The sequence below is a fragment of the Dendropsophus ebraccatus genome, chromosome 3, assembly GCF_027789765.1.
Source record: "Dendropsophus ebraccatus isolate aDenEbr1 chromosome 3, aDenEbr1.pat, whole genome shotgun sequence".
NCBI lineage: Eukaryota > Metazoa > Chordata > Amphibia > Anura > Hylidae > Dendropsophus > Dendropsophus ebraccatus.
The window spans coordinates 184,330,091-184,350,760 of NC_091456.1; the positions used below are offsets into that span (position 1 = coordinate 184,330,091).

Sequence of the window (20,670 nt, forward strand, 5' to 3'; positions counted from 1 at the left end):
GCCGGCGTATTCCGCTATCCGCCGAAAGAAGTGACATTATCCGCGAGAATTCCTCAGTATGAACCCACCCTTACTTGCCATTCTCTTCTTCCCCACCATTTCCTGCCTTCCTCTTCTTCCCCACCATTTCCTGCCTTCCTCTTCTGCCCCACCATTTCCTGCTTTCCTCTTCTGCCCCACCATTTCCTGCTTTCCTCTTCTTCCCCTCCATTGTCTGCCTTCTCTTCTTCCCCACCATTACTTGCTTTTCTCTCCTTCCCCACCATCTCCTGCCTTCCTCTTCTTCCCCACCATTGTCTGCCTTCCTCTTCTTCCCCACCATTTCCTGCCTTCCTCTTGTTCCTCACCATTGTCTGCCTTCCTCTTCTTCCCCACCATTGTCTGCCTTCCTCTTCTTCCCCACCATTTCTTGTCTTTCCCTTCTTCCCCTCCATTGTCTGCCTTCCTCTTCTTCCCCACCATTGTCTGCCTTTCCCTTCTTCCCCTCCATTGTCTGCCTTCCTCTTCTTCCCCACTATTACTTGCCTTTCTCTTCTTTCCCACCATTTCCTGCCTTCCTCTTCTTCCCCTCCATTGTCTGCCTTCCTCTTCTTCCCCTCCATTGTCTGCCTTCCTCTTCTTCCCCTCCATTGTCTGCCTTCCTCTTCGTCCCCACCATTGTCTGCCTTCCTCTTCTTCCCCACCATTTCCTGCCTTTCCCTTCTTCCCCACCATTTCCTGCCTTCCTCTTCTTCCCCACCATTGTCTGCCTTCCTCTTCTTCCCCACCATTGTCTGCCTTCCTCTTCTTCCCCTCAATTGTCTGCCTTCCTCTTCTTCTCCACTATTACTTGCCTTCCTCTTCTTCCCCTCCATTGTCTGCCTTCCTCTTCTTCCCCTCCATTGTCTGCCTTCCTCTTCTTCCCCACCATTTCCTGCCTTTCCCTTCTTCCCCACCATTTCCTGCCTTCCTCTTCTTCCCCACCATTGTCTGCCTTCCTCTTCTTCCCCTCCATTGTCTGCCTTCCTCTTCTTCCCCACCATTGTCTGCCTTCCTCTTCTTCCCCTCCATTGTCTGCCTTCCTCTTCTTCTCCACTATTACTTGCCTTCCTCTTCTTCCCCTCCATTGTCTGCCTTCCTCTTCTTCCCCTCCATTGTCTGCCTTCTTCTTCCCCTCCATTGTCTGCCTTCCTCTTCTTCCCCACCATTTCTTGCCTTTCCCTTCTTCCCCTCCATTGTCTGCCTTCCTCTTCTTCCCCACTATTACTTGCCTTTCTCTTCTTTCCCACCATTTCCTGCCTTCCTCTTCTTCCCCTCCATTGTCTGCCTTCTTCTTCTTCTTCCCCTCCATTGTCTGCCTTCCTCTTCTTCCCCTCCATTGTCTGCCTTCCTCTTCGTCCCCACCATTGTCTGCCTTCCTCTTCTTCCCCACCATTTCCTGCCTTTCCCTTCTTCCCCACCATTTCCTGCCTTCCTCTTCTTCCCCACCATTGTCTGCCTTCCTCTTCTTTCCCACCATTGTCTGCCTTCCTCTTCTTCCCCTCCATTGTCTGCCTTCCTCTTCTTTCCCACCATTGTCTGCCTTCCTCTTCTCCCCCTCCATTTCCTGCCTTCCTCTTCTCCCCCTCCATTTCCTGCCTTCCTCTTCTTCCCCACCATTGTCTGCCTTTCTCTTCTTCCCCACCATTGTCTGCCTTCCTCTTCTTCCCCTCCATTGTCTGCCTTCCTCTTCTCCCCCTCCATTTCCTGCCTTCCTCTTCTTCCCCTCCATTGTCTGCCTTCCTCTCCTCCAGAGTCCCTTCCTTGCCTCTCTGCAGACATGGGATTCATCTGCAGGAATATACTGAAGGACTGAGACATTTTGCTTGAACCTTTCTCTTTTCAGCCTCTTTTTTTTATACATAGAGAAAATCCCTTTGTGTGGAATGATCAGAGGTGAGGACGACACATTGTCTGGTGTGATCTGTAACAAACACTGGATGTCGTCAATCCATGAAAACCAGTTAATAGTTTGCATATTATCTCCATGATCCTCATCCTGGAGCAGCCAGATACCGACCCCCCAGAGCACGATGCATACACCTCTCCTTCCTCGTGTGACCCCCAGAGTCAGCTTCATTAATATTCCACCCCTACATTGCACTCATTAGCCTCATTGACATTTCACTTCAGATCTTCCTATGAGAAGGCAGCCGAGCCAGCGACTGACCTTCTCTACAGGCCGAGGTGGACGTCTGCAGCATTTCTCTATTGGTAGTGGGAAGACAACAGGTTTTTTATATGCCTGATAATGTGAATAGCAATTCCTCAGGAATAATAATGAGATTGGCGTTTCCGTACCTGTAGACCTAGTGTAATAATAACCTATGGACCGTGAAAAACATAAAATGTCATTCTAAACCTCTATCATTGCCCTGCAGATCGTTCTGCAGAGTGCAGGCTGCCATTCATGGGGAAGACAGACTGTAATCTACTAACCAACATGGCCTCTGTCTAACGTCTCTTGTCATAGAGATATCGGGAACGAAGCTAGAATAACTATTTAAAGGAGGTGTTAAAATATAAACTGATCCAGCTGCTGGGACCCCATGCTAATCTATGATAGGATCTGGCAACAAGTGTTAAGTTTATTGACAGCGCCACCAGAAGGGGAAACAAAGTAATACGCTCTACATTACAGTCACTGGGCTGTGTAATGCAGGGACACGCTGGCTCCTATAGACACTAACCACTTCATAGCCCTATGCATTAGGTAATAGGGAATATGGAGTTAATTGATTGGGGTTCCCACTTTAGATCCTTCATCATCTAATAGGATGTTCAGCCCCTTTAGGCACTGTACCCACATTGGTCTATTGATATTCTTTTTACCTATAAGCTATCTTCTTTTTCTAGGCATTTTGCTTGCCTGTCTTCAAAGTACATGTGTCCCGGAGTCCCAGCTGTCATGAGCACTCTCCTCGCCAACATCAACGCCTATTATGCCCACACCACAGCCTCCACCAATGTGTCCGCATCGGACCGCTTTGCAGCCTCCAATTTTGGGGTAAGTGTCCCTCGCCCCTTGAGTGTCCTCTGCCCTTAAAGGGGTTATCCAGTGGTGGAAAAACATGGCCACTTTCTCACAGAGAAAACACAAATCTTGTCTCCAGGTCAGTTGTACTTTGCTATTAGGCTCCATTCACTTCAATGGAACTGAGCTGCAAAAAACTGCGCCCAAACAAGAGTAGTGTTGTCTTTGGAACAAAGTGGAAATGTTTTTCTAAGGCTGGATAACCCCTTTAAATGTCCCTGTCCCTTGATTGTGCTCCACCCTTGACTGTCCTCCACTCTCGACTGTACCTCTCCCTTTATTGTCCTCCAACCTTGAGTGCCCTCAACTCTTGATTGTTCTCCAGCCTTGAATGTCTCACGTCTATGAGTGTCCCCTCCCCTTAAATGTTCCTTACCCTTGAGTGCCCTCCGCTATTTAGTGTCTTCCTCCCTTGAAGGTGCTCTGCCCTTGAGTGCCCTCCACCCTTGAATGTCCTACATCTTTCAGTGCCCTCTGCTCTTGAATGTCCCTCTTCCTTGATTGTCTTCCGCCCTTAAGTGCCCATTGTTTTTTAGTGTCCTCTGCCCTTAAATTTTCCTCTCCCTTGATTGTGCCCCACCCTTGAGTGCCCTCCGTTATTTAGTGTCCTCAACCCTTGAAAGTGCCCTCCTCTCTTGAGTGTCCCTCACTCTTGAATGCCCTCCGCTATTTAGTGTGCTCCACCCTTGAAGGTGCCCTCTGCTCTTGAGTTTGAGTGCCCCTCCTCTTGAGTGTCTCCCCCCCCCCTTGAATGCCCTCCGCTCTTGAGTGCTCTCCATCTTTGAGAAGAAGACCCTGCTCAGATTTTACCCCTTCCATCCTCTTGTCCCAGGCGTGCATCACATCTCTTCTTCTCTCCTCTGCAGAAAGAACGCTTTGTGAAGCTCCTGGACCAGTTGCACAATTCCCTGCGCATCGATCTCTCCATGTACAGAGTAAGCTCCATAATGACACAACACAAAAGCCGTGATTGCAGACTATGAGACCTGAAAAGAATCGCTCTTAACTCTCCCGTGTAATTAACCGAGGAGAAAAAAAATCACACGGCTGAAAACAGAACATGTGATTAGCGCAGTTTTTCTTCAAGATGAATGGGCAAGGTGCCGCTTTACCCGAGATCCACCTGTGACAAGGCAGTCATTATCCTAAGTTAGCTCCCATCTCCGTCCCGGCAGACCTGTAATATTGTTGTCGTCTTTCTTCCCGAGCGGAGACGAGTTCCCTGGTGAAGAAGCCGCATATTAGATAGAGATCAGGATATTTTTGGGTAATGCCAGCTGCTCACTGATAGAGAGTCTGTGAAACAAGGATTACAGCCAGTGTTCAGACTCACATGTATCTATGTATTACATCTGAGCAGTGAAAAGGTCAGGGGTATAACAAGTATACAGATATAATACACACAGTGATGTCACAGTACAGGGATAATACACACAGTGATGTCACAGTACAGGGATATAATACACACAGTGATGTCACAGTACATGGATAATGCACTCAGTGATGTCGCAGTACAGGGATAATACACACAGTGATGTCACAGTACAGGAATAATACACAGTGATGTCACAGTACAGGGATAATACACAGTGATGTCACAGTACAGGGATAATACACACAGTGATGTCACAGTACAGGGATATTACACACAGTGATGTCACAGTACAGGGATAATACACACAGTGATGTCACAGTACAGGGATAATACACACAGTGATGTCACAGTACAGGGATAATGCACTCAGTGATGTCACAGTACAGGGATAATGCACTCAGTGATGTCACAGTACAGGGATAATATACACAGTGATGTCACAGTACAGGGATATAATACACACAGTGATGTCACAGTACGGGGATAATGCACTCAGTGATGTCACAGTACAGGGATAATACACACAGTGATGTCACAGTACAGGGATATAATACACACAGTGATGTCACAGTACAGGGATAATGCACTCAGTGATGTCGCAGTACAGGGATAATACACACAGTGATGTCACAGTACAGGAATAATACACAGTGATGTCACAGTACAGGGATAATACACAGTGATGTCACAGTACAGGGATAATACACACAGTGATGTCACAGTACAGGGATATTACACACAGTGATGTCACAGTACAGGGATAATACACACAGTGATGTCACAGTACAGGGATAATGCACTCAGTGATGTCACAGTACAGGGATAATGCACTCAGTGATGTCACAGTACAGGGATAATATACACAGTGATGTCACAGTACAGGGATATAATACACACAGTGATGTCACAGTACAGGGATAATGCACTCAGTGATGTCACAGTACAGGGATAATACACACAGTGATGTCACAGTACAGGGATATAATACACACAGTGATGTCACAGTACAGGGATAATGCACTCAGTGATGTCGCAGTACAGGGATAATACACACAGTGATGTCACAGTACAGGAATAATACACAGTGATGTCACAGTACAGGGATAATACACAGTGATGTCACAGTACAGGGATAATACACACAGTGATGTCACAGTACAGGGATATTACACACAGTGATGTCACAGTACAGGGATAATACACACAGTGATGTCACAGTACAGGGATAATACACACAGTGATGTCACAGTACAGGGATATTACACACAGTGATGTCACAGTACAGGGATAATACACACAGTGATGTCAAAGTACAGGGATAATACACACAGTGATGTCAAAGTACAGGGATAATACACACAGTGATGTCACAGTACAGGGATAATACACACAGTGATGTCACAGTACAGGGATAATGCACTCAGTGATGTCACAGTACAGGGATAATGCACTCAGTGATGTCACAGTACAGGGATAATGCACTCAGTGATGTCACAGTACAGGGATAATGCACTCAGTGATGTCACAGTACAGGGATAATATACACAGTGATGTCACAGTACAGGGATATAATACACACAGTGATGTCACGGTACAGGGATAATGCACACAGTGATGTCACAGTACAGGGATATAATACACACAGTGATGTCACAGTACAGGGATAATGCACTCAGTGATGTCACAGTACAGGGATAATACACACAGTGATGTCACAGTACAGGAATAATACACAGTGATGTCACAGTACAGGGATAATACACACAGTGATGTCACAGTACAGGGATAATACACACAGTGATGTCACAGTACAGGGATATTACACACAGTGATGTCACAGTACAGGGATAATACACACAGTGATGTCACAGTACAGGGATAATACACACAGTGATGTCACAGTACAGGGATAATACACACAGTGATGTCACAGTACAGGGATAATACACACAGTGATGTCACAGTACAGGGATAATACACACAGTGATGTCACAGTACAGGGATAATACACACAGTGATGTCACAGTACAGGGATAATACACACAGTGATGTCACAGTACAGGGATAATACACACATTGATGTCACAGTACAGGGATAATGCACTCAGTGATGTCACAGTACAGGGATAATGCACTCAGTGATGTCACAGTACAGGGATAATATACACAGTGATGTCACAGTACAGGGATATAATACACACAGTGATGTCACAGTACAGGGATAATGCACTCAGTGATGTCACAGTACAGGGATAATACACACAGTGATGTCACAGTACAGGAATAATACACAGTGATGTCACAGTACAGGGATAATACACACAGTGATGTCACAGTACAGGGATAATACACACAGTGATGTCACAGTACAGGGATAATACACACAGTGATGTCACAGTACAGGGATAATACACACAGTGATGTCACAGTACAGGGATAATACACACAATCCCCTGATCACTCCTAACATGGAGTCACATCAGTACCCTCTATCCCTTGTACCAGTTACTTGCCTCATCTCATTGACTAGTCTTATGCTTACGTTCAGCCATACGAAGCCACTGTGGTGGAGCTTACAGGTTCACTAACATAGGTACTGAAAGTAGAGGGGAGAATTAAAGGGATTATCCAGCGCTACAAAAACATGGCCACTTTCTTCCAGAGACAGCACCACTCTTGTCTCCAGCTTGGGCGGGGTTTTGCTGCTCAGTTCCATAGAAGTGAATGGAGCTTAATTGCAAACCGCACCTGTACTGGAGACAAGAGTGGTGCTGTCTCTGAAAGAAAGTGGCCATGTTTTTGTAGCACTGGATAACCCCTTTAACAGCCTGGTAGCATATATATATATATATATATATATATATATATATGCAGAGTATTTGTGGATTTATCCTCCAATTAGAAGGGGGCTACATTTGCTGGGTAGCCTTCTCCAGGCTGCTGTTTGCTTTCAGTGTATATGTCCCCAGTACGTGTGCATTTTCCTTTCCCCAGGATATAGCATCTAGCGTGCCTCATTTACAGGATGGCACCTTACACACTGCCGCCTGCAGCCAACACCTGCTGATTACCACGAGTACACGGCCAATAAACATCCTGTTCTCACCAGAGCGTGCGCCGCAGATCTTATATCATTGTATGGGACTAATAACACATGGAGAAGGAGAACCTATTTTAAACAACGCCCAAAGCAATTCCCGAACGTGGATTCATAAATAGCGCAGGACGTTCCTATAAATTTAGCTTAGGTGTCTGTGTGTCCATCAGTCACACTGTATACTCCTATAGGGAACACCTGTAGATTCAGCTGTGCTTAATGTTCAGAGAGAGATGTATGTATTATATGGATTAAAAGGGTAATTTACTTCTGTTTAAAAATCCCCAGTCTTCCAGTACTTATCATCTGCTGTATGTCCTGCAGGAAGTGGTGTATTCTCTCCAGTCTGACACCGTGCTCTCTGCTGCCATCTCTGTCCATGTCAGGAACTGTCCAGAGCAGTAGCAAATCCCCATAGAAAACTTCTCCTGCTCTGGACAGTTCCTGACATGGACAGAGGTGGCAGCAGAGAGCACTGTGTCAGACTGTAAAAAATACACCACTTCCTGCAGGACATGCAGCAGCTAATAAGTACTGGAAGACTGAAGATTTTTAAATAGGAGTAAATTACAAATCTGTATAACTTTGTGACACCAGTTGAGAATGTAATGTATGGCGGCTGCCTTTATGTCACATTACCTGTAACTCTCTGAGAACTTGTTATCTAGGCTATTGTCTATACTCCTACACAATGCACAGGGACTTCAGCATCATAGACTTGTATTGCTAATTATTTTCTATTCATTCGCCGCATTGCTCATTATGCGCATAGTTAGAAAGCGGCAGTATTAGTCCTGGCACCGCCATCCTCTCTATTTATAGCTGATGTGGGCAGCGGTCTAGGATGGAAGCCTTCTTCTGCTGTCATCCTCCGTGCTGGAATTCCTCGCCGTCTATCCTGCGTCTGGCGCGGCCTGCAGCCATTCTCTCCACAGCTGGCCCGGCTAGAGACAGAAGGCAGTCAGCGGGTGGCGGCGGTGGTCGTCATCGCCGTCCTATTTGGCCGCTGCGGTTCTGTTAAGTCTCGTCTGCACCAGTGCAGCAAGTACGCGGCACGCCAGAGAATTCTTGGCGCGTCCGTGGACGTACGGCTTCCACCAAGCTGTCTGGCTGTTCAATAATGAAATGTTCCCCATCTGCTCTTTATATGTTTTTGGAAATGCTCCACTTTAATTTTCGCCACCAGTGAGAAATGTTTCCATTCTAATAGTGCAGGATCCCACATGGCTTCAGCACAGCGCCCCCTACAGGACATTTCTTCTCATAAACAATTATATGTTCTCTACTACCTGTCAGCTGTCAGAGATTAGGATTACCAGCGGTGAGGATAGTCCTGTTTAGCAGAGAGCATTGTCTACACTGTGTATAGTCGGGATACAACAGGTCCCTATTTAGAGACACAGTTTCCTTGATGATACATATTACACCCCTTTTTATATTGATGGTGGCCGGGGTTACTTATGGGTAAATAGTAGAAGGAGAAGGACGGCACTCTATGGGTCAGTCGGTGGTGCTCCTGGTGGGGAAACCTGCAATATGTAGAAAAATCTCAGCACTCACCAATAATTTTTTTTTTTTTCATTTATTCAGTGCAGATGCATCAATAGTTACAATCAGTACGCGTTTCGGCCTAAATTGATCATTTCTAAACTGATGAAGGCCCTGCCTGGCCGAAACGCGTACTGATTGTAATTTTGATGCGTCTGCACTGGATAAAATATTTGGTGAGTGCCGAGATTTTCTCTCCATAGTTATAGGTTATTATCCTTGGACGTTTATGGTTGTTCAGTGGTTAGTATCCCTGGTGTTCTAGAATGGTAACCAGGCTAGTAATAGCGGTCTATAGGATAAAGCTTCATTTTATTTCATATGGGCTCTAACTGTCCTGATGGTTCTAAACTATCTGCTTCCCTTCATTCAGCCACAGAATTGTACAAAAATTCTAACTGCAGCCACCACTAGGGGGCGCTACCTGTATACAACATCATACAGCCCCCTTTGAGCTCAATAACCTTGATGTAGTCTCCTGTTTTTTCCTAAATACCGGCATGCAAAAAAAAACAAAAAACATAACCTTATGCCTCTGGTACACTCCTGGTAGTCCCCGGCTCTTGTCTTGTGATGACCCTGGCACTGTGATGGGGATGTGATCACTAATCTTTTCTCATTTCCCTGTAGAATAACTTCCCGGCCAGCAGCCCGGACCGACTGCAGGATCTGAAGTCTACGGTGGACCTGCTCACCAGTATCACATTCTTCCGCATGAAGGTGAGTGATGGCTGCCGCACCATATGAGGGAATCCAGCAGTACTGGTGGCATTGTGTGGTGGGAGCCCGAGCCCTGCTGATCTCATACTGGTGGTCTATACTGCTGATCTCATACTGGTGGTCTATCCTGCTGATCTCGTATTGGTGGCCTATTCTGCTGATCTCATACTGGTGGTCTATCCTACTGATGTCATATTGGTGGTCTATCCTGATGGCCTGCTATTAGTCGTGGAGACTTTAACAGTAATAGCTCGGTGCTTTCCCTCACCCTCCTCTGCCCGGTGCTTTCCCTCACTCTCCACTGCCTGGTGCTTTTCCTCACTCTCCACTGCCCGGTGCTTTCCCTCACTCTCCTCTGCCCGGTGCTTTCCCTCACTCTCCTCTGCCCGGTGCTTTCCCTCACTCTCCTCTGCCCGGTGCTTTCCCTCACTTTCCTCTGCCCGGTGCTTTTCCTCACTCTCCTCTGCCCGGTGCTTTCCCTCACCCCCTTCTCTGCACGGTGCTTTCCCTCACCCCCTTCTCTGCCCGGTACTTTCACTTACCCTCCTCTGCCCGGTGCTTTCCCTCACCCCCTTCTCTGCCCGGTGCTTTCCCTCACTCTCCTCTGCCCAGTGCTTTTCCTCACTCTCCTCTGCCCGGTGCTTTCACTCACTCTCCTCTGCCCAGTGCTTTCCCTCACCCCCTTCTCTGCCCGGTGCTTTCCCTCACCCTCCTCTGCCCAGTGCTTTCCCTCACTCTCCTTTGCCCCGTGCTTTCCCTCACTCTCCTCTGCCCGATGCTTTCCCTCACTCTCCTCTGCCCAGTGCTTTCCCTCACTCTCCTTTGCCCCGTGCTTTCCCTCACTCTCCTCTGCCCGGTGCTTTCCCTCACTCTCCTCTGCCCTGTGCTTTCCCTCACTCTCCTCTGCCCCGTGCTTTCCCTCACTCTCCACTGCCCGGTGCTTTCCCTCACTCTCCTATGCCCGGTGCTTTCCCTCACTCTCCTATGCCCGGTGCTTTCCCTCACTCTCCTATGCCCGGTGCTTTCCCTCACTCTCCTCTGCCCGGGGCTTCCTCTGACCCCCCTTCCCAGTGCTTCCCCTCGCCCCCCTTCCCGGTGCTTCCCCTTGCGCCCCTGCCCGGTGCTTCCCCTCACCCCCTCCTCTGCCCGGTGCTTCCCCTCACCCTCTCCTCTGCCCGGTGCTTCTCCTCACCCCCATGCCCAGTGCTTCCCCTCGCCCCCCTTCCCGGTGCTTCCCCTTGCGCCCCCGCCCGGTGCTTCCCCTCACCCCCTCCTCTGCCCGGTGCTTCTCCTCACCCCCCTGCCCGGTGCTTCCCCTTGCGCCCCCGCCCGGTGCTTCCCCTCACCCCCTCCTCTGCCCGGTGCTTCTCCTCACCCCCCTGCCCGGTGCTTCCCCTTGCGCCCCCGAGTGGTGCTTCCCCTCACCCCCTCCTCTGCCCGGTGCTTCTCCTCACCCCCCTGCCCAGTGCTTCCCCTCGCCCCCCTTCCCGGTGCTTCCCCTTGCGCCCCCGCCCGGTGCTTCCCCTCACCCCCTCCTCTGCCCGGTGCTTCCCCTCGCCCTCTCCTCTGCCCGGTGCTTCCCCTCACCCCCCTGCCCGGTGCTTCCCCTCAGCCCCGTGCCCAGTGCTTCCCCTCACCCCCCTGCCCAGTGCTTGCCCTCCATAGCTGATTAGTGGGCAGCGTGGCTATACATGATCAGGCTTGTCAGTTCAGGACACTAAGGAGGATGTGACAAGCAGAACAGCGAGGGAGCAGGAATCAGCTTGCATCTGTCTGACAACACTGGATCTGTCACCCAGCATTTCGCTCAAAGCTGGCATGCAGGACTGGCACCGCGCGTCCCTCTCCTGCCTTTATTTACCGGAATAACAGGCTCTGGCTCTGGAGTAATGAAGATAACAGATTAGTGGAATTATAAGACTGCAAGTCAAGCCGGTCTGTGCCGCCACCGCCGCAGCGGGAGTTTATAGGAAACCGAACTAAAGATCATGGGGAGTGACGGCTGTGCCTGCCACCAGTGTGCCCCACCATTTACTACCAGTCACAGAGTACCAGCTACTTCCATAATAATAACCTTATGCTGTTCTGACAGGTCCAAGAGCTGCAGAGCCCCCCTCGTGCCAGCCAGGTAGTCAGAGACTGTGTGAAGGCCTGCCTGAACTCCACCTACGAGTACATATTCAACAACTGCCACGAACTGTACAGCCGCGAGTACCAGACCGATCCGGTGAGTATGACCGAGATTTCCAAACATGACCTGACCATACCTGACCAGTGGGATAGATACTGATAGTGGGCTTCTCCACAATCACTATCTTTTGGAAGGATCCTTTGCCAAATAACTGATTTACTATGTTCCCCCTGATTACAGCCAATCACAGGGACCTCCTGTGATTGGCTGTAATCTGTGGATAAACCTGGCTGCAGTGCCCCCACGGGGTAAAATAGGCATTAGTCCCTTTAAATAATTTGTCCTTTTCCCCAGAACAAAAAGCAGGATTTACCTCCGGAGGAACAAGGACCTTGCATAAAGAATCTGGACTTCTGGCCCAAGCTGATCACACTGATCGTGTCGATCATTGAGGAGGATAAGAACGCCTACACCCCTGTCCTTAACCAGTAAGCCCCCCGGCCTCCAGCTGTCCCGCTGCTGTGCGTCTGCTTACTGTTCTCTCTCTAATCCTTCTGTGCTTTGTAGAGATGTCATCTCCTGTCAGTCTGTCTCCCTGTCTGCTCTGTCTCTTGTTGTATAAGTGACGTCGGCCGAGGTGCCAGCTAGCTTCCTGACATGGGGTGAGTGAGGGAGTGCGCTGATCCTATATATATGCCTGCCACCTGACTGCCATAGTTGCATGCTCTTCACCCAGGACAGAGCGGTGTATAAGGTGCAGCTTGTGATATAAACCCTGTTCCTGGCATTGGAAGCAGCATCACTGGATTAAATACGGCTACCACTATTTGACGCCGCTCCTGAAATACTCTGCGCTGCTCTCCATTCCTCTCGTCACATAGGGACTGCCCTGGTCACACACACCATTATCTCTCACTCCCTATTTCTTTCCTGAAACACCCTGTTAGTCTCCTTTTATCTTTGACCTCTAATTAGATGAACTCATTCCACTCCCGAAATACTCTGTACAGCTTTTAAAGGAGTAGTTCACCAAAAAAAGTTCTTTCAAAACAACTGGTGCCAGAAAGTTATATAGATTTGTAATTTACAAATTTTCTACCAGACTTATTAGCTGCTGTATGTCCTGCAAGAAGTGGTGTATTCTTTGCAGTCTGACACAGCGCTCTCTGCTGCCACCTCTGTCCATGTCAGGAACTGTCCAGAGCAGAAGCAAAACTCTGTAGATAAATCTCTCCTGCTTTCCAGACTGGAAAAAATTCACTATTTTCTTTAGGACATACAGCAGCTGATAAGTACTTGAAGACTTGAGATTTTTAATAGAAATAAATAACAGTTATCTAGTAGTTTCTAACACCTCTGTCCATGTCAGGAACTGTCTAGAGCAGGGGAGGTTTTCTATAGGGATTTGCTGCTGCTCTGACCAGCACTGTGTCACACTGGAGAAAATACACCACTTCCTGCAGGACATACAGCAGCTGATAAGTACTGGAAGATGTGAGATTTTTTTAATAAGAGTAAATTAAAAATCTCTGGCACTTTTTGACACCAGTTGATTTAATAAAAAAAAAAAAAGAAAATTGGAGAACAACCCCTTTAAGCTATCAAGTACACCTCGATTCGAGTTCATTTTCTTCCATGCTCAATGTAACTTGGTGCATGCCGGTAATAAATATGACTGATTCCCCCGCCGCTTACATTACATGATGACTGGCGTCTAGCAAAGGGATTTGGAGTGTTTACCGGGCAGCCATGTATATCACCCGCACCTTATTCATATGAGAGAAATACACAACACTGCCTTTACCCCCCAGTATCACCTAACAAAGATGGTCTGGAATATTCTTCCTCGGCTACTTACAGAAGAATTGGTAGAATGGATGACTTGTTATACCCCGGTCTTAGTTTATGGGTAGTAGTGGGTACAGAGCGGGCAGTGCATGCAGTATAGAGCCTGTTGCATGCTTCCTCTCTTACCAGCTTTACTTCTATTACAGGGATGGGTGAGTATTTAGTATACGGTTGGCACATCTGTTATCTGGGGCCGTTTCCCTATGGCCTTTCCATTGTATTAAATAGAGCATGCTCAGGTCCGTCCAAATCTGGATGCTTTGCATTTCATTACCAGTGATAATCGGTATGAGCTAAGGGCCCTATTCCACTGGACAATTATCGCTCGCATAATCGTTAACGATAAACGATCCAAACGACTGCTATTACGAAAGATCTGAAATCGTTCACCCATTTACATGGAAAGATAATCGTTACTTATGATCGTTCTTACGGTCGTCTTGTCGTCGCTATTGCGTTCGTCACTACTGCGAACGAGAGAACGACTTCTTCGATCAACGATTAAAATAGGTCCAGGTCTTATTAAACAATCAACGATTTCTCATTCGGTCGTTAGTCGTTAACTGCTATTCAAACAAACGATTATCATTTGGATTCGAACGATTTAACGATAATCTGAGCGATAATCGTCCGGTGGAATAGGGCCCTAAGGCTGCCTGGAAAACATGGATACAGCCATAGGCCATAGGTTGTGTCCATGTTTTTTAGGACTCCTTAGGGCAAAGCATTCGGTTTCGCTCATCTTTAGTTTTAAAGGCTGGGTTCACATTGCGCTTTTGCAACCCATTTTTTTTTTTCATCCGTTTTATGCAAAAAACGGATGAAAAAACTGAGGCATTTGTGTGCATCTGTTTTGATCAGTTTTACTATTGACTTCCATTGTAAAAAAAAACCAAAAAAAAAAAAAACAGATCAAAACACATCCGTTTTTTTTTAGCGCACACAACAATGTGGTCTACTATGTTTTTGTGTACGCTAAAAAAAAGCACATGCGCCTTGATCCGTTTTTTGATCTGTTTTTTCTTAATAGTGGGAAAAACGTGTCAAAACGGACGCACACAAATGCATCTGTTTTTTTTTAAGGTTTTCCTTTTTTTGCATAAAACTGATAAAAAAGTGGATGCATGTGTTTTGATCCGTTTTGATCCGTTTTTCCATTAAATTCCATTATTTAAAAAAAAACGGATCCGAAATGAGGTCGACTACGTTTTTGTGTACGTTAAAAAAAGGATTCATTTTGATTCGTTTTTTTTAATAATGAAATTCAATAGCAAAATGGAACAAAACGGATGAACACACATGCATCCGTTTTTCCCATTTGTTTTTCATCCGTTTTTTTTGTAAAAATCGGATGAATAAACGGATTGCAAAACCCTGCGGTGTGAACCCAGCCTTAATGAAGCAAAGTATCTCCCACCATTGATTGTAAGCTAACTGCCCATCATAATGACTATATGGGGGGGGTCACGAAATTCCCACCTCCCACTAGTTGCCCTAAATGTTGCCACCCACTACACATTAGATGCATGTTGGCTCCGCTCCGCTGGCCCACCATCCGGTGTGTATGGGGCTTCTCAGCTTCCCCCCAACAGCAGATGTCTGTGGGGATAAGGATTGGACATGATAGATTTCTGTTGCCCGCTCCTCTTGTAGCAGCAGCTTTCTCTCCTCTCCTCCATAGATAACACACGCTAGCTCAACCAAAGCGAGTGTACGGCATGTGTACGGGGCGATTGTGCGAGGTCGCTGTTCGTCGACAACCTTGTGTGGTCTCAAGGCTGAGAGTTAACTCTTCTCTCCTCTTACTTTCCTGAAGATTTCCTCAGGAGCTGAGTGTGGGCAAGGTGAGCGCAGAGGTGATGTGGAATCTCTTCTCCCAGGACATGAAGTACGCCATGGAAGGTAAGACCAGACCGAGACACTGGCATCCTGGTATACGATTTATTTTTTTACTCACTGCCAATTGTGGCAGGACTGGCCCACTGTCTAATGTGTATGGGGGTCTCCTAACATAGAAGATTGTGAGTAGAAAAAGTTCCCCCTGGTCCATCTAGTATATCCTTATATTATTTCCTTTATTATCTTAGGATAGATATATGTTTTTTCCAGGCAGTTTTATATTAATTTAGGATTTACCTACCACATCTGCTGGAAGTTTGTTCCAAGCAACTACTACTGTTTCAGTAACTCTACCTTGACAGATGATGTCAAAGAAGAGAAGAATCAGATTTAAAGTCAGTAGGTTACTGTCTGGCAGCAGCTTTCTCCCCTCTTCCCATTGTGAACACATGCACACTCATCTGAGCCCAGCGTGCTTGTATATTGGGGGGAACCTGGATGAATAACTGTGGGACGATTCAGCCAACAGGAGAGATGAGTGCGACTGCATCATGCTCCAGTCCAGTCGTGCAGCATTTGATTACCGGTGGCTGAAGAAGCTGGATGCAGCCCTAGGGAGTCTGGAAAAACATGGATACAACTATAGGCCATAGGCTGTATCCATGTTTTCCAAGACTCCTCAGGGCTGCATGCCGAATGATCGGACTTGAGCCTACAGCTATTAAGAGTAGATAGAAAGCTTTTTGATTGAGACATAATGGGGGATCCCTGACTGTTCAGTACTGGGCAGGGGTATAACTAGAAATGGCTGGGCCCCAAAGCAAAAGTCATAGCAGCATGCTTCCCCCCCAACTCACCACAAAACCGTCAATTTAGTCATAACTGCAAGTACTCATCAGTTGCAGAACCCAGGAGACCCGCTCGGCCACCTGGTACTGCGAATGATTGCGGCTCAGGGGGCCAAGTGTATTGTAGGAGCTGGCCATGGAGCGCCCTGATGTGGGCCCTGTAGCAGCTGCTATGGCTGCCTCAGTGGTAGTTACGAGTCCCTGGTGCTGGTCCCTTTGTGCTGTCTGTTTCTTTCCTGCGGGGGGTTGGCCTGGTGGGTTCAGTTGTGCAGTGGTAGAGTATAGGACAGGAAACCGTGAAGTAAGGCCACAGTCCATGTGGGACCATAAAGTTGCATTTGCATCAGTTTACCAAGAATTGTAGCTATGGCCTCTTTACATGTTAGGAGAAACCCTTTCAGTGGGAACAGCCAGTCATCTAACGTGTGCTGGATTCCTGACAGATGGTGTCGAAGGAAAAAAAGATTGATCATGTTGGATTACAGATGCCCAATCCTTTTGCCCTTGGGGCATAAGCCGTCACCAGAGCAGTCTGGCAGCACCTTTCTCTCTCTCCCAGCATTCATTGGGATGGATAACTGTTGGCTCAATGAATGTTTGTCCGACAGCTTTTGCACCTGTGTTGCTTCCTGTATGGGGTATAAAGGCATATGGGCACATTTATTGGTCTATGGGGCAGAACTGAGTGAGGTCTCGTATTTCTCTGCTGGCTCCAGAATCGTGGAGCGGATGAGATGAACAGCCTCCATGTTCGTCAAGAAGAAAATAATAAGACGAGTATACAGTGTTTTGTCGTGTTTCTCCTGCTTTTCTGAGTAGGGACCTGTGGAGCCCTGACGTGCTTCAGGGGCCACTCGTCTGCCGCTGACGGCTTGTCTCCTCTCTTTTATTCTCATTCCCTTCCCGACGACCTACATATGAGTCAGCCGGAGGTCACAAAGCGGGGCAGAGGATTGTACAGTAATTGTCTGATTAAATCTAAGTGCGGCACGACTCCGAACGGCTTCATCCTTCCGCTGCCCAGAAAAGACGGGAAATTCATGATCTCCGCTGACTGTAGCGTCTCAGCTCTGCATCGGCATCCCATTATACACCGCAGAGTCTGCCACTCCGGGATAGGTGATCAAGGGCAGAATAGCAAGTGGCACGCAGATGTAGCAGAGCTAAATTTGTCACGCCGCTCATTCCTCACTGCTAATCTGCAGTCCTAAGTAACACCATAGAACACCAGGAGAACAAATAATGCTGTGGATGTTGCCTGAAGTTCTATGCAACAGCGAAAGATATGAGAAGTCCCTAGGAGAGGGAGCTAGTGGTCACATATGAGAATAAAATGTGCTGTATAATGTGTCATGCCCCTGAAGTGCTTTGCATCTTCTGCTGGGGCGACCCTCCTGCCCATTCTGGTTGTTTCTTCATTGACGTCATGTTTAGCATTCTGCATTGCTTATATGTCCTGCTTTATGTGCCCTGGATTTCTGTCTAGGTATCTGCTTTATAGTGATGTTGGGCCCCTATATGTCACCCCCCCCCCCCCCCCCCGTAGTTCTGCCTTATACACTGGGCATAGGGACATAGCTAAAATTGCTCTTCCACATCGCCCCGTTTATAGTGCTCCCTTATATACTGGGCCCCTTTATGCCACCCCCCTCCTCATAGTGCTCCCTTATATACTGGGCTCCATTATGTCACCCCCCCCCCCTCCTCATAGTGCTCCCTTATATACTGGGCTCCATTATGTCACCCCCCCCCCCCTCCTCATAGTGCTCCCTTATATACTGGGCCCCTTCATGCCACCCCCCTCCTCATAGTGCTCCCTTATATACTGGCCCCTTCATGCCACCCCCCTCCTCATAGTGCTCCCTTATATACTGGGCCCCTTTATGCCACCCCCTCCTCATAGTGCTCCCTCATATACTGGGCTCCATTATGTCACCCCCCCCCCCCCTCCTCTTAGTGCTCCCTTATATACTGGGCCCCTTTATGCCACCCCCCTCCTCATAGTGCTCCCTTATATACTGGGCCCTTTTATGTAATCCCTCCCCCCTCCCCATAGTGCTCCCTTATATACTGGGCCCCTTTATGTCATCCCCCCTCCTCATAGTGCTCCCTTATATACTGGGCCCCTTTATGTCACCCCCCCCCCCTCCTCATAGTGCTATAGTGCTCCCTTAAATACTGGGACCCTTTATGTCACCCCCCCTCCCCATAGTGCTCCCTTATATACTGGGCCCCTTCATGCCACCCCCCTCCTCATAGTGCTCCCTTATATACTGGGCTCCATTATGTCACCCCCCCTCCTCATAGTGCTCCCTTATATACTGGGCCCCTTCATGCCACCCCCTCCCTCATAGTGCTCCCTTATATACTGGCCCCTTCATGCCACCCCCCTCCTCATAGTGCTCCCTTATATACTGGGCCCCTTTATGCCACCCCCCTCCTCATAGTGCTCCCTCATATACTGGGCTCCATTATGTCACCCCCCTCCTCATAGTGCTCCCTTATATACTGGGCTCCATTATGTCACCCCCCTCCTCATAGTGCTCCCTTATATACTGGGCCCCTTTATGCCACCCCCCTCCTCATAGTGCTCCCTTATATACTGGGCCCCTTCATGCCACCCCCCTCCTCATAGTGCTCCCTTATATACTGGGCCCCTTTATGCCCCCCCATAGTGCTCCCTTATATACTGGGCCCCTTTATGTCACTCCCCTCCCCATAGTGCTGTCCCAGAAATCTTTGCAGGCCCCCCATGCCATTGATACCTTGCCTCCATTTGTAGTTGTGTCGTAGTCGGTGATCGTGTTGTGGTGTGTAATATTATCATCTCTTCTTCCTCACCCTCAAGTCTTGGATAAAATAAGTTCTCTTCACTGGCTGAGCGGTAAGTGTGCCCGTCTGCAGCCTCTGGGTAGTGTGACGGCAGTAACGTTCCTGCATGTGTATTGTGTGCAGCCAGGAACGTTATCTACTTTCCCGTTAGGGTTTGTTCACATATGTCTGGCAATCTGGAGACACTCAGGATGGAGGGAAGCTGAATACATGGCATCCTGCATCCCTTTAAGTGGGGGATAACATGGGGTCAGTGGGTATAACAACGCTGCAGGAAAACCACAGCGGGGGCAATTGAGATGTTCCAGACATATGTAAATGTGCCCACGTGTTACCCTCAGATGTACATCACCCCCTTCCCTTCCGGTACCCCCATCCTTTAGTTCTATTCTGCTCACGTCCTCCCTGTTCTTACAGTTCTATACAACCAATCAGATTCTAGGATTTCTGTAGTGACCCGTTGATTATACAGGTATAATTTTCCTGTATCCTGATCATTCATATAAAAACCTCTGTCAGTGTATAGCCCTACTTATAGATCCCCATATGGATCATGTGATCTGGTATAGGTGAAGACCCCGCACTTTATGGATTTCATTGGGAATCTGGGTTGGACTGGCCCAGTACAGGATCTTCTGGTTGGTCCGCTAATAAATCTCATCATATCCAGCAATGGCGACCTCCAATGGTACTGGTCACTGCTCCAGTCCTGTGGTGGTCACCTGTATTCACCTGAGCCGTTTTTGCTCTGCTGTGACCTGTAGTCCTTCAGCCGGACTTTTACTGCTTGATTCTTCCTAAATGGGGTTATGATAAAGCGTATGCATTGGTGAACACGCTTATGCTTTCCAACCTGTGACTCTGCAGCAGTTGCACAACTACAATTCTCATTATGCCCCCATGATTGGAGTAGTAGTTTGACAGCAGCAGGTGAGAACTAGGCTGGGGAATAGTAACCTGACAAGGTTGTTGTTTTGTAGGAGCTGTGGAGACTGGTCTCGCCCGGTATCCTCTCTTCTTCTTGGCTGTCTGTCAGCTGACACAGGCAATGGATTTCTAGAAACTGGACTAACAACCAGTGTTCTATATAGAATCGTCCCTAGCAACCAGTGTTCTATATAGAATTGTCCCTAGCAACCAGTGTTCTATATAGAATTGTCCCTAGCAACCAGTGTTCTATATAGAATTGTCCCTAACAATCAGTGTTCTATATAGAACACTTGTTGTTCTGGAGAATTGTCTAAAGAACACAGTTTTTTAGGGACATTTCTATATAGAACACTGGTTGCCTGGGACAATTCTATATAAAATACAGTTTTTTAGGGACAATTCTATATAGAACACTGGTTGCTAGGGACGAATCTATATACAATGCTGTTT

The 20,670-nt window shown here is 47.8% G+C and overlaps 1 protein-coding gene across 5 annotated transcripts in view; it reads left to right on the top strand.

Annotated features, from left to right (window-relative positions):
- UNC13B (unc-13 homolog B) overlaps positions 1 to 20,670 on the top strand; it is a 246,172-nt gene that overhangs the window by 202,109 nt on the left and 23,393 nt on the right. For all 5 annotated transcript variants that reach the window (XM_069963314.1, XM_069963313.1, XM_069963315.1 and 2 more), the window contains 6 exons: positions 2,875 to 3,025; positions 3,919 to 3,987; positions 9,703 to 9,792; positions 11,885 to 12,019; positions 12,278 to 12,411; positions 15,588 to 15,673. In XM_069963314.1, the coding sequence (XP_069819415.1) occupies positions 2,875 to 3,025; positions 3,919 to 3,987; positions 9,703 to 9,792; positions 11,885 to 12,019; positions 12,278 to 12,411; positions 15,588 to 15,673 (665 nt within the window). The remainder of the gene's footprint in view (positions 1 to 2,874; positions 3,026 to 3,918; positions 3,988 to 9,702; positions 9,793 to 11,884; positions 12,020 to 12,277; positions 12,412 to 15,587; positions 15,674 to 20,670) is intronic.